Raw genomic sequence first — 15,214 nt, forward strand, 5'->3', positions numbered from 1 at the left:
CTCAGGAGAAGAATCACAACTTCCAAACACATCAGCAAACTCAGAGGTACTTTTCTTCAGAGTCTGGTCAGCAGGCAGCGTGTTGTCATTGTAAGATGACACAAACTTAAAGTCACTGGTTCTAGATCCTGTTGTCAGGTAGGCGTCATAGTTGTAGGAGCTGCGTAAAGTTCCTGTTCCATCAACATCTGCGTAATTAGGAGGGAGATAAGCTCCGGGAATGGCCACTGCTCCATCAAACAACAGTCTGGGCTTTCTCCTGCGACAAAACCTCACACCCAGGACGATGATGATGAAGGTCAGGAAGAAGGTGGACACACACACCAGCGCAATGATCAGATACGAGGTCAGTTTGGAGTTCTTGTCATCATAAGAAATATCTTTCAGCTCTGGCACCTCAGCCAAGTTATCAGAAATCAGTAAATACATGGCACAGGTGGCAGACAGAGAGGGCTGTCCGTTATCTTTCACTGCTACAATCAGGTTCTGTTTCATGCTGTCAGATTCAGAAATGTCCCGCTGCGTCCTGATCTCTCCGCTGTGCACACCGATAGTGAAAAGTCCCGGATCAGTGGATCTGACTATCTGATAGGACAGCCAGGCGTTCTGTCCAGAGTCCGCGTCCACCGCTATCACTTTGGACACCAGAGAGCCTCCGTGTGCAGCTTTGGGGACCAGCTCGGTCATGAAGGAGCTGCCCTCCGGGGCGGGGTACAGTATCTGAGGAGAGTTGTCATTCACATCTGATACGAACACACTCACGGTCACGTTGCTGCTGAGAGGAGGAGAACCGTTGTCTCTGGCCATCACGTGGACTTTAAAACTCCTCAGCTGTTCATAATCAAACGACCTGACAGCGTGGATCACCCCCGTGTCTCCGTTAACTGATAGATAGGAGGACACCGACGCGCCGTTCACCTCAGCAGGTAACAGAGAATAAATCACGGTACCGTTTTGTCTCCAGTCCGGGTCTCGAGCACTAACGGAACATAAAGTGGAGCCAGGTTTGTTATTTTCACTCACATAAGCGCTGTAGGACTGCTCCTCAAACACAGGTGGGTTGTCGTTGATGTCAGCTACAGATAACTGAACAGTTTTAGAGGAGGACAGAGGTGGAGAGCCCTCGTCAGTGGCACTGATTGTAATGTTGTAATCAGACACTAGTTCACGGTCCAGCTGTCCTGTGGTCACCAGAGAATAATAGTTTTTAATGGAAGGAACCAACTTAAAAGGAACGTTCTGCTGGATGGAGCAGCGGACCTGTCGGTTCTTCTCAGAGTCTCTGTCCTGCACGTTGATGATGCCCACCTCTGTACCAGGTGGTGCGTTCTCAGGTACCGGGTTGGACAGGGACTTTAGATTAATCAGTGGGGCGTTGTCATTCACATCAATTATGTCAATTATTAGTTTAACTTCTGAGGTTAGTCCGTATCCATCTTTAGCTTCAATCATAACTTCATATCTAGGACCTTCTTCATAATCTACGTCACCTGTTACAAAGATTACTCCAGATTTCTGATCAATAGAAAAAAGCTTCCCTGCTTTATCAGACAGTCTGCTAAATTCATACGTGACCTCTCCATTAACACCGTCATCTGCATCTGTTGCACTAACTGTAACAACTGGAGTTTTTACCGGAGAGTTTTCCGGTAACCTGGCTGAATAAACAGACTCGGTAAAAACGGGAGCATTATCGTTAGCATCCAGCACAGTGACGTGAATAACTACAGTCCCAGATTTAGGAGGAGATCCTCCATCTACAGCTGTGAGCAGCAGTCTCAGTTCGTTCTGATCTTCTCGGTCTAACTCTTTATCCAAAACCAGCTCTCCATATTTGCTGCCACTGCTGGATGTCTGAATATTAAACACGAAGTGCGCGTTTTGATTCAAAACGTAGCTTTGAACGGAGTTCTGGCCTATGTCTGAATCATGAGCAGCAGTCACACGGTACCTTGTTCCTTTATCGGCTGATTCTCCGATTTCCAGCTTCATTACATCCTTTTGGAAAACGGGTGAATTATCGTTTATATCCTGCACCTGGAGAGACAGTCGTTGTAATTCCAGAGGATTTTCTAAAAGCAGATCGAATTTGAGAACACATGTCGGCTTCTCCCCGCAAAGCTCCTCTCTGTCTATCCTCCCTACAACGACCACATCCCCATTTTTCTGGTTGATTGTTATATACTGTTTATCAGTTCCTTCCATTTCGACACGCGCTTTACGCGCAGCCAGTCTCCCGAAATCCAGTCCCAAATCCTTTGCGATATTTCCAATGACAGATCCGTGTTTCAGCTCCTCTTCGACTGAATAGGTCAGGTCTCCGTGAGCGCAGTGCAGCACAAAGAAAACAAAGAGTCCGCAGATTAATGCGATTCGCAGACTAAATGCCATCGTTGCGCAGCTTAATGCCACAAGCGACAAAACTACGTTTTTACCCGTAAAATAATTTACTCACAAATCTATGATTTTCTCTCCGCTGTGACCACCAGTCTTAAATAGCACAGAACACACACCGACCAATCCCAGTAATGGAGGATGTAAGACAAGCACGGTCAATGTTACACGCTTATCTGGTCTATACTGACACCTTGAGTAGAAATAAAATATAGCCACTGCATAGAAATGATCAAACTCTTCAGCAACTATTTTAGTGCTGAAACTTAATATGTTTTATGTCATTATGAAAACCTCTTTAATTAGTTCAAATGCAGTGTTATTCTCATGTGACAGAATTGCAAATTAAAAATAATGTATTGTTAATTGTTTTAAAATATATCTGATCCCACAACGTTTATTTTTACAGAAAACATTATCAAAGGTATAGCTCACATCAATCTGCACAGGGCATCCTTTCTCATTCGTAATGAAACAATAACACAAGTAAATGGATTATTATTAGAAAAGACACACATAAGATATAGTATAGACCATGAGTAGTGGTGGGCAACAATTGCAAAGGAGTCATCTGTATTTTTTGTCCTCCTTTAATTTTATCAGAAAGAGCACAGATAATATGAAAAAAATGTAAAATGTTAATTACTTGTTATATCAGAGCACGTGTTCCTTCTGTTTAATGTCTTAATTTCGATTGACAAATGAGATCATTTCTACTGATGAAGAACACAGCTATGCAGTCGGACTTTGAGTGAAATGAGACGAGAGCCTACTACAAGGTAGTTTATATGCATTATTAAACTCATACATGATGTAATTAGTAGCAGAATTGAACTCATAGCTGTTGTTTTTTTCTGAGATCTTCAGGTTTTGGCCTAAAGGTCCAGTCCAGCCACAGGAGTTTTGAGCATTGAGTCCAAGGAAGCTATACTGGCATGAATACATTTTTAATCTGAATGATTTAAGCCACAGCAGCCAATAAAGGAGTAAGTTTGTTTGGCCTTGTGTGATGTGTTAATCCTGGTTTTGTGATTATATGTTTAAATCATGACAGTTGTCACTGATTAGGTAAGAACACATTAGTCACTGACCAAAATCAACACACCTACATAAATTATATATTAAAATGCTTTCAAAAAAATAAAATTAAACATTGAAAGTGAATTAGCATAAACTGCACAAAGGCTTTGGTCAAATCAAGTATTATGGTCAAATATTCTATCATCTTCCTTCAGGATGAAGACGCTCCACCCTCAAGTGCGAACCAGAAGACTGACTAAAAGCAACCAGATTTTACCAGAAATGTTCCACTTCCTCACCAGCCTCCGCACATCCTCAAAAAAATAATCCTAATTCTGGGGGACATGAACATTCATGTTGCCACCCCCTCATGTAACACTGCAGCTGGACTCCTGCACAGTTTTAACTTAACATTTAAACACCCAAAATAACCAACAACATATATAAATCAAAAAGTTAAATAACCCAAATACAATTAGTGGGAGGCACACTTTGGATTATGGAAAGGGCAGAGCTATGTCCTGAAGGGTATCTGTTTGGATTAAATAATATTTCAAGACTGTTCAAAAGTGCTTTAAAGGTTCTATGAAGCCATTTTAGTTTCTTCATTTTGAATTATTATTTCAATCAACAGATGAGACTTCAGACAAATCAAGGGCACAACTGTGCAGGTAAACTTTCAGAGAAATGCCTAGGCTGCAATGGATCACCACAAATAACAGACACAATAGCATAAATGCAGATGTAGCATGCTTTTTACTTCTTTTAAACATCTTTGGCTCTTGAGTTCATGGTCCAGTCCAGCCAAAACCAGATAGTTTTACATGGTGAGTTTAAACAAGCCATCTCCCCTGATACATTTGCTGATTTGCTTGAATTCACATTATCAAAGAATATGTATGCCTCTTTTGGCATGGATTTTTTGTGTGATAATTTAATCTGATGTCTCATTTAAATGTCTAAATCACTGTAACAAATACCACTGATTTGATGAGGAAGCAATAAAAAAGAAACAATCCAAACATTTAACACAGAAATATATATTTTTTTTTTCTTCAAATGATTAAAAAATAAGCACAGTAGAATAAAAGGCAAAAAGGCTTTTGTCAAAAATGAGTTCGTGTTTTCCATTATTTTCCTTCAGGAAGAAGAATCTTCATCCTCAACAAAAACGCTGATTCGTCAGATATACAACCATCTGCGACCCCATGCAAATATCCTAATCCTGGGAGACATGAACATTCATATTCCCACACGCTCTCATCACAGTGCAGCGAAATTCCCTGAGTTATTGGACTTTTTCCATTTAAAGCAGCTTTTCAGTAGCTATACATACAACAAGGAGTACACTATAGATCTGCTCATCACAAACTCTGCTCCACTCCTCAGCTTGTTTGTGATCTGGTTGTGTCCTCTCATAAAGTGGTTCCCATGAATGTGTATTATTTTCATCTCTTCTCATTAGGTCTAAACGCTAAGTATTTCTTTCAGAAATATCCAAATCCTCATATGATTGGAGCAGAACTCCAACCTTTTCTCAACCTATCTTTCCTACAGCTGATGAAGCAGTGAACTAATACCTCACCCACAGTAGCCTTGTTGATGTGAAATCCCCCATGAAACCAACACATTCTCACACTCGAAGTGTCAAAAACTGATGACGGGTGACCAAGCCTTTGTTTTGGGAGCTGTGCCAGAGCGTCACTTTCCAAATTCCACGACAAAACGGAGATGTCACCGAATTCTGACCGTTACCCTTTTGCTATTTAATCTTCCCCTCTCCCCCATCCTAAGCTTAACCCACTTGTGCATGCAAAACTTAGTTTCTAGTTGTAACATCCCTCTCAAACATTGTTAACAGGAAGTTTAGAATGAGAAACAAGGTCATGGTTAGTTTGGGGGTGAGGGGAAGGTTAAATAGCAAGAGGTTAGAGGTTAAATGTCAGTGAAATGTTATCACAGGTGTCGGAAACCGACGCCTCCTGATGCTCCTAATGCATCAAAAACAAATGCTTGGTCCCTCAACATAATGTTTGGACGCTTCAGGTGTGAGAACATGTTGATGAAACACACATTGTTTGCTTCCCCGGTTAAAGGAGGCCTCTCACTGATAAAAATTAGACAGTGAAACTCTAGGATTTGAAAAACCTGACAGATCTCTGTAACACTGTCACTAACATTCATGGACTCACCCATCATGACCTGCAACGCGGAAAGCTGCTGTTGGTTTAGCATCTAGGAAACAGCAGAGAATATCTCGGCTAGTAGAAGCTAACTGTTAGATTAGCTAACTATCTTGTTAAACTCCAATCTCTACCATCCACAGCCTCCACTGAACAAAAGTGTGATTATATATTTGCTTTCTCTACATCTTACATTATCTATTTCCTCTGTTTCGACTGGCTTCCCTACAAACAGATTGTTCAGACTCCACCTGTCCTCAAATACATTCTGAACTAAAGTACCACTGGAAGCAATAAATAGGCTTTATTAGAAAGGAAATCTTCTGCTTGCTTCCTGGACCCAGTCCTTGGTGAAGACGCGTCTGTTCCATCATTACTTTGAGTGTGAAGCACTCCGAGCAAACTGGTCATGTTCCTCCAGCCATAAAATGCCATGATGAGACCAGTAGTCAATAAATCCACTCATTATCCACACGTCTTATTAAATCACACATCCATTTCTGGTATCTGTCATGATCCACCCCGGCCTCCCTGACTGTGTCTCTCCTGCCTTGATTAGCCTTATTGTTCTCACCTGTCCCTCATTACTCTGCCCATGTGTTCCTGATTCCCTTGTGTATTTATACCTCCCTCCTTGTTGCTGTCTTCGTTGGATCATTGTCGTTTTGTGCATGTTCGTTTGTCCTGTCGCTCCCGTTTCTACAATTAAAACATTTTTATTTTTTCAACTGTTGCCTGCTCTTCTGCCTTTCATTAATTAAAAACAATTAAGATCATCATAAAAATGGGAAGAGTAACAATTGTGATCAAAAAACATGAAATTCATTCTACAATGTCAAATTCCCATGTGGGGGGGTTGGCACCAACTATGTGCCACATCTTATTGGGTAAAATAATTTGTGAATGAGGAACGTGTAGATGACTGAGACCTTCAGTGTTGCTGTTCCTCCGTTCTACCACTAGATGCTGTTCCTCAGCATGTCTGAAGTTTCTTATATTTAGGAACATTACAAAATGATGAATACCACACAATGCGTAAATTAGTTCTACACATGAAATACGCACAGATCGGTGCACAAGTTTGGTTTATAAATGAGGCCCCAGGTTCTGTTCTGGCAACAGCACTGAAACAGCTTGGGCAAGAGTCACAAGTGGCCTCTGAATGTCTACAGATACTGGCTCTTGCTCTCTTCTCTTTCTCCTTGATCTGTCTGCAACTGATCATAGAATCCTCCTAAAGTGGCTTCACCACATCATTAGACTCAGACACAGTCCTCAGTTGGTTAATACTTCAAATCAAATGCAATACCTCTCAGTTTGAGACTTCTGATCAGGTTCACCCACGTTACTGGTGGGATCCATCAGAGTTCAGTTCATGGCCCTGTTCCCTTCATCTTCTACCTCTTCCCCTATCAGCCATGTTATAAGTCATTGAAGACTCTCTCTCTTCATTGCTATATTGGTGGCACACAGCTGCATATCTAAACAATTGCTGCAGTTTCTAGCTCATCTGCATGTGTTTGTCATTCTGATCATCTTTACTTCATCTTGTGAAATCTCTGGAAGAGTAAAAGGCTTGTATGTGCCACAGTCACCTGCAGCTGAACACCTCTATATAATGCATGGCTCTTCTTTTGGGTAGCTGACACTTCAGAGGTTCCAAAGTTTCACAATATCTGCCAAAGATCCTGAATACAGGGCCAATGATTAAGAACAATATGCACATTTATATTGCCATCCCCACCAAGATGAAAAGCAAGATTTCTCTTCATACTCATCAATGCAAATATGGAAAGGCCAAACCTTACTTGAAATAACTTCTCAACCAAAAATATCAAAAATCCTCAATTTGCTTATCCAAATGAAACCTTCTTCTTACTAAATGCATCATAAATCAAACACTCTACATCTGCATTGGACGCTCCAGACTATGTTCACCGAAAGTCTCTGCTAAGATTCATCAGTGGTCAGGGCTTGGCCATCTACTATTCTTCCTCTACCTCTAACACCACAAGCCAGGCATTCAGTTAGTTCATTAACTCAGTCCTCCCTCCTTCAATTAGAACCAGAATTTGAAACCACGGTGGACAAAGGTGTCTTTACTAATGTTTTTTTTTGTGAGGAATGTAGACCCAGCATTCCAAAAACAGCTGTAAGCACTTACAATAGAAATTTCTTAACTTCAATTTGTATATTTGACACCCCACCCATCCACACACACAAACACACAAACACTCAAACACACACACACACAAACACACACACACACACACAAACACACACACACACACACAAACACACACACACACACACACACAAAGCTTAAGTGATATTGAAACAGCAGAACAAGTTCCTGTTTTCTTTCACGACAAAGCTCATATGGGTAACATCTGACCTATTCTTACCTCAGGGGAAGAATCAGAGTCTCCAAACACATCAGCAAACTCAGAGGGACTTTTCTTCAGAGTCTGGTCAGCAGGCAGCGTGTTGTCATTGTAAGATGACACAAACTTAAAGTCACTGGTTCTAGATCCTGTTGTCAGGTAGGCGTCATAGTTGTAGGAGCTGCGTAAAGTTCCTGTTCCATCAACATCTGCGTAATTAGGAGGGAGATAAGCTCCGGGAATGGCCACTGCTCCATCAAACAACAGTCTGGGCTTTCTCCTGCGACAAAACCTCACACCCAGGACGATGATGATGAAGGTCAGGAAGAAGGTGGACACACACACCAGCGCAATGATCAGATACGAGGTCAGTTTGGAGTTCTTGTCATCATAAGAAATATCTTTCAGCTCTGGCACCTCAGCCAAGTTATCAGAAATCAGTAAATACATGGCACAGGTGGCAGACAGAGAGGGCTGTCCGTTATCTTTCACTGCTACAATCAGGTTCTGTTTCATGCTGTCAGATTCAGAAATGTCCCGCTGCGTCCTGATCTCTCCGCTGTGCACACCGATAGTGAAAAGTCCCGGATCAGTGGATCTGACTATCTGATAGGACAGCCAGGCGTTCTGTCCAGAGTCCGCGTCCACCGCTATCACTTTGGACACCAGAGAGCCTCCGTGTGCAGCTTTGGGGACCAGCTCGGTCATGAAGGAGCTGCCCTCCGGGGCGGGGTACAGTATCTGAGGAGAGTTGTCATTCACATCTGATACGAACACACTCACGGTCACGTTGCTGCTGAGAGGAGGAGAACCGTTGTCTCTGGCCATCACGTGGACTTTAAAACTCCTCAGCTGTTCATAATCAAACGACCTGACAGCGTGGATCACCCCCGTGTCTCCGTTAACTGATAGATAGGAGGACACCGAAGCACCGTTCACCTCAGCAGGTAACAGAGAATAAATCACGGTACCGTTTTGTCTCCAGTCCGGGTCTCGAGCACTAACGGAACATAAAGTGGAGCCAGGTTTGTTATTTTCACTCACATAAGCGCTGTAGGACTGCTCCTCAAACACAGGTGGGTTGTCGTTGATGTCAGCTACAGATAACTGAACAGTTTTAGAGGAGGACAGAGGTGGAGAGCCCTCGTCAGTGGCACTGATTGTAATGTTGTAATCAGACACTAGTTCACGGTCCAACTGTCCTGTGGTCACCAGAGAATAATAGTTTTTGATAGAAGGAACCAACTTAAAAGGAACATTTCCATGTACAGTGCAACGGATCTGTTGATTATTATCAGAATCTGCATCCTGCACATTGATAATTCCTACATCTGTTCCTGGTGGCACACTTTCTGGCACTGGGTTAGTTAGAGACTTGATGTAGATTACAGGGATGTTATCATTGACATCAATGACATCTATGGTAACTTTTGTGTATGTTGACAATCCTAATCCATCCTTCGCTTTAATGCGTAAATCATATGATGTAACAGTTTCAAAATCGATTGCACTAATAAGTTTTATTTGACCATTTTTATGGTCAATTTGAAAAACTTTCTTTACATCCTCAGACACGTGACCAAAATCATAAGTCACATCTCCATTCAGTCCCTCATCAGCATCAGCTGCACTAACTGTGACCACTAGAGTGTCTAAAGGAGAGTCTTCAGGCAGACTGGCTTTATAAACCTCCTGACTGAACACTGGGGCGTTATCATTAGCATCCAGCACAGAGACATGAATGACTACTGTACCTGATCTCTGAGGAGATCCTCCATCTAAAGCTGTCAGCAATAAATTTACTTCCTTCCGCTTTTCACGATCAAGCTCCTTATCTAGAACAAGCTCTATCTTATTTCCATCAGAATCCAAAATAAAATGATCGTTACGTTCGAGGCTGTACTCCTGAACTGCATTCTGTCCTACGTCCGCATCATGCGCCTCCTCGATCACAAACCGAGCTCCTTTACTTGCCGACTCCTGAATTTCTATTTTAAAAGACGCTTCATTAAATAGCGGAGAATTATCATTAATATCCTGAATATGGAGATTAAAAGGGTGCAGTTCAAGAGGATTTTCCAGAACAAGATCCCGTTTGATCACACACGACAGTTTTTCTCCACAAAGCTCCTCTCGGTCAATCCTCTCGGCCACTATTAGATCTCCAGTGCTCACGTTTACATCACAGTAATGTTTGCGGTTTCCTGTCGCATCCACGCGAGCATTTCTAAATGATAGTTTACGCAAATCCAGACTCAGATGCTTCGCTATGTTTCCAATAACAGATCCACGCTTCATTTCCTCTTGAAACGAAAAGCTCACGTCACCATTTGCGACATTCCCCAATAAAACGAAAACAAAGAAAGTAATTCGAGGCTCCATGATGGACGAGAGAAGGTGGATTAGTGAAGAAAATGCAACCCCGACTTGATATTTAGGAATCCTGTCTGTTAAAATGGAAATAAACGCAGCTTCCAGGAAAACAGAGCGCAAAGCACGAGCTGACTCGAAATGAGAAAAAAAATGCCCTTGAATCAGTCTTAACAAAGAGTGGAGGAGACAAATCTTCACGTTATAAGGCGGATGGCGACGCCATGAGAGCAGAAAAGGCACAGCACAATAATAAAAATAACTGCATCAGAAAGACAAAGATGGGATGAAATAATTTCCGCTGAGAAGCAGCTCGGAAATTGTGACCAAAATAAAATAACCATAAATCAAGAGTTCAGTAAATGTCTTTGAATTTCCGGCAGAATGTTATGCCTTTTATTTAACAACATTTCTGAATAAGAAAAGGAAGGAGATTAGACTTTTCATTAACAGTAAGACCTAGTAATAATTCAGACAGCCTGTGGAAACCCAAATCATACTTTAAGAATCGACTGAATAAAATATTTGTGAAAATTAAAGGTAGAAATTTGAAAATTGAAAATTGAATACGTATAGGTGAAAGTATCAGCTACAATAATGCATGATGCAACATTAAATGTTGCCTAAAAATAATTGAATTAGAGAGAGAAATGTTAATAACTGATTCAAATGTAGGACGAAAAAATCAAAATAATAACTGATTAAAAACACAAGCCAAGTTTCAGAGTTTAAGTATCTTGGTGAATAATAACATCTACCAACTTAATCAAAACCAATTATAGAATTATCTTAAACGAACCCAGTGTAATAAAGTCTGTTTAAAAGAAATAAAAACCCCATTTGAGTGTCTTAAATAATTTTAAATAACCTTTCCACAAACTATGTTTCAATAAAAAATTAATTAATTCTGATCAAGTACCATGCTAAAATGGTTAATCATGAACATTCTATTTAAATAAAAATCACCTCTGCATGTTATTTAATTTAGTTGTGGTATTAACTGGCATTAAAAGCTGTTCCTAAGATAATATTCAAAAAATCAATTAAATTGTATCAAGCATCAAACTCTCCAGAGATATCATAAAACTTGATTAGGCCATTTACAGAATATATTCAATATTAGCATCAATTAAATAAGACATAAATAAATAAACAAACAAATAAGTAAAGAAGAGAGCTGTAAATGCTAGCAGCTACTAAAAGGTTCAGCACCAAGGACAGAGACGTAAGACCAAAACTGCAGATGGCACCCATATTACAGTAACTAAACAGACCACAGAAAAGTTAGATTGTTTCTCATTCCTACTTGTTTTGTAATTTCCTTTCTATTGTTTAGAATACATTTTCTAAATAGGGGTTTATGGAAAGTAAATGCTGTCCTATGACACAAAAATTGAGAAAATAGGTGAGGATAAAGCTGATGCATCTCCAAAATATAAATGCGTAAAAAATATTTTCAATCAATAGAAACGAGACAAAATGTAAACGACTACCAAATTTGAAAGTATAAACGAAAGTTTGCTGAGCAACAAAGATACATTTGGGAATATGAATCGAGTTAATTGCCTACCTCAGGGGAAGAATCACAACTTCCAAACACATCAGCAAACTCAGAGGGACTTTTCTTCAGAGTCTGGTCAGCAGGCAGCGTGTTGTCATTGTAAGATGACACAAACTTAAAGTCACTGGTTCTAGATCCTGTTGTCAGGTAGGCGTCATAGTTGTAGGAGCTGCGTAAAGTTCCTGTTCCATCAACGTCTGCGTAATTAGGAGGGAGATAAGCTCCGGGAATGGCCACTGCTCCATCAAACAACAGTCTGGGCTTTCTCCTGCGACAAAACCTCACACCCAGGACGATGATGATGAAGGTCAGGAAGAAGGTGGACACACACACCAGCGCAATGATCAGATACGAGGTCAGTTTGGAGTTCTTGTCATCATAAGAAATATCTTTCAGCTCTGGCACCTCAGCCAAGTTATCAGAAATCAGTAAATACATGGCACAGGTGGCAGACAGAGAGGGCTGTCCGTTATCTTTCACTGCTACAATCAGGTTCTGTTTCATGCTGTCAGATTCAGAAATGTCCCGCTGCGTCCTGATCTCTCCGCTGTGCACACCGATAGTGAAAAGTCCCGGATCAGTGGATCTGACTATCTGATAGGACAGCCAGGCGTTCTGTCCAGAGTCCGCGTCCACCGCTATCACTTTGGACACCAGAGAGCCTCCGTGTGCAGCTTTGGGGACCAGCTCGGTCATGAAGGAGCTGCCCTCCGGGGCGGGGTACAGTATCTGAGGAGAGTTGTCATTCACATCTGATACGAACACACTCACGGTCACGTTGCTGCTGAGAGGAGGAGAACCGTTGTCTCTGGCCATCACGTGGACTTTAAAACTCCTCAGCTGTTCATAATCAAACGACCTGACAGCGTGGATCACCCCCGTGTCTCCGTTAACTGATAGATAGGAGGACACCGACGCGCCGTTCACCTCAGCAGGTAACAGAGAATAAATCACGGTACCGTTTTGTCTCCAGTCCGGGTCTCGAGCACTAACGGAACATAAAGTGGAGCCAGGTTTGTTATTTTCACTCACATAAGCGCTGTAGGACTGCTCCTCAAACACAGGTGGGTTGTCGTTGATGTCAGCTACAGATAACTGAACAGTTTTAGAGGAGGACAGAGGTGGAGAGCCCTCGTCAGTGGCACTGATTGTAATGTTGTAATCAGACACTAGTTCACGGTCCAGCTGTCCTGTGGTCACCAGAGAATAATAGTTTTTAATAGAAGGAACCAACTTAAAAGGAACGTTCTGCTGGATGGAGCAGCGGACCTGTCGGTTCTTCTCAGAGTCTCTGTCCTGCACGTTGATGATGCCCACCTCTGTACCAGGTGGTGCGTTCTCAGGTACCGGGTTGGACAGAGACTTTAGATTAATCAGTGGGGCGTTGTCATTCACATCAATTATGTCAATTATTAGTTTAATTTCTGAGGTTAGTCCGTATCCATCTTTAGCTTCAATCATAACTTCATATCTAGGACCTTCTTCATAATCTACATCACCTGTTACAAAGATTACTCCAGATTTCTGATCAATAGAAAAAAGCTTCCCTGCTTTATCAGACAGTTGGCTAAATTCATACGTGACCTCTCCATTAACACCGTCATCTGCATCTGTTGCACTAACTGTAACAACTGGGGTGTTAATTGGAGAGTTTTCCGGTAACCTGGCTGAATAAACAGACTCGGTAAAAACGGGAGCATTATCGTTAGCATCCAGCACAGTGACGTGAATAACTACAGTCCCAGATTTAGGAGGAGACCCTCCATCTACAGCTGTGAGCAGCAGTCTCAGTTCGTTCTGATCTTCTCGGTCTAACTCTTTATCTAAAACCAGCTCTCCATATTTCCTGCCACTGCTGGATGTCTGAATATTAAACACGAAGTGCGCGTTTTGTTTCAAAACGTAGCTTTGAACGGAGTTCTGGCCTATGTCTGAATCATGAGCAGCAATCACACGGTACCTCGCTCCTTTATCGGCTGATTCTCTGATTTCCAGCTTCATTACATCCTTTTGGAAAACGGGTGAATTATCGTTTATATCCTGCACCTGGAGAGACAGTCTTTGTAATTCCAGAGGATTTTCTAAAAGCAGATCGAATTTGAGAACACATGTCGGCTTCTCCCCGCAAAGCTCCTCTCTGTCTATCCTCCCTACAACGACCACATCCCCATTTTTCTGGTTGATTGTTATATACTGTTTATCAGTTCCTTCCATTTCGACACGCGCTTTACGCGCAGCCAGTCTCCCGAAATCCAGTCCCAAATCCTTTGCGATATTTCCAATGACAGATCCGTGTTTCAGCTCCTCTTCGACTGAATAGGTCAGGTCTCCGTGAGCGCAGTGCAGCACAAAGAAAACAAAGAATCCGCAGATTAATACGATTCGCAGACTAAATGCCATCGTTGCGCAGCTTAATGCCACAAGCGACAAAACTACGTTTTTACCCGTAAAATAATTTCCTCACAAATCTATGATTTTCTCTCCGCTGTGACCACCAGTCTTAAATAGCACAGAACACACACCGACCAATCCCAGTAATGGAGGATGTAAGACAAGCACGGTCAATGTTACACGCTTATCTGGTCTATACTGACACCTTGAGTAGAAATAAAATATAGCCACTGCATAGAAATGATCAAACTCTTCAGCAACAATTTTAGTGCTGAAGCTTAATATGTTTTATGTCATTATGAAAACCCTCTTTAATTAGTTCAAATGCAGTGTTATTCTCATGTGACAGAATTGCTAATTAAAAATAATGTATTGTTAATTGTTTTAAAATATATCTGATCCCAAAACGTTTATTTTTACAGAAAACATTATCAAAGGTATAGCCCACATCAATCTGCGCAGGGCTTCCTTTCTCATTCGTAATGAAACAATAACACAAATAAATGGATCATTATTAGAAATTATATAGACCATGAGTAGTGGTGGGCAACAATTGCAAAGGAGTCTCTGTGTTTTGTGTCCTCCTTTCATTTTATCAGAAAGAGCACAGATAATATGAAAAAAATGTAAAATGTTAATTACTTGTTATATCAGAGCATGTGTTCCTTCTGTTTAATGTCTTAATTTCTATTGACAGATGAAATCATTTCTACTGATGAAGAACACAGCTATGCAGTCGGACTTTTTTTTCATCAACAGATGAGACTTCAGACAAATCAAGGGCACAACTGTGCAGGTAAACTTTCAGAGAAATGCCTAGGCTGCAATGGATCACCACAAATAACAGACACAATAGCATAAATGAAGATGTAGCATGCTTTTTACTTCTTTTAAACATCTTTGGCTCTTGA

The 15,214-nt window shown here is 41.3% G+C and overlaps 2 protein-coding genes across 7 annotated transcripts in view; both read right to left on the minus strand.

The window, feature by feature from the left end:
* The window catches only part of LOC107376386 (protocadherin gamma-C5), a 344,488-nt gene that overhangs the window by 264,010 nt on the left and 65,264 nt on the right, over positions 1-15,214 (minus strand). For 2 of the 6 annotated variants that reach the window (XM_070551683.1, XM_070551644.1), the window contains exon 1: positions 11,922-14,314. The exons of 2 other annotated variants lie outside the window; for them this stretch is intronic. In XM_070551683.1, coding sequence (XP_070407784.1) covers positions 11,922-14,312 — 2,391 coding nt within the window. In that variant the 5' untranslated portion in view covers positions 14,313-14,314. Of the gene's footprint in view, positions 2,800-11,921; positions 14,315-15,214 lie in introns of those variants that run through there. 2 more of the 6 variants (XM_070551641.1, XM_070551682.1) reach the window with 2 other exon arrangements.
* Positions 7,007-11,901, minus strand: LOC129160931 (protocadherin beta-16-like). The gene has a single exon (XM_054738023.2). It carries the CDS (start codon positions 10,361-10,363, stop codon positions 7,973-7,975), a length of 2,391 nt encoding a protein of 796 aa, XP_054593998.2. The 5' UTR covers positions 10,364-11,901; the 3' UTR covers positions 7,007-7,972.

Source organism: Nothobranchius furzeri, chromosome 1 (genome assembly GCF_043380555.1).
Source record: "Nothobranchius furzeri strain GRZ-AD chromosome 1, NfurGRZ-RIMD1, whole genome shotgun sequence".
Lineage (NCBI taxonomy): Eukaryota > Metazoa > Chordata > Actinopteri > Cyprinodontiformes > Nothobranchiidae > Nothobranchius > Nothobranchius furzeri.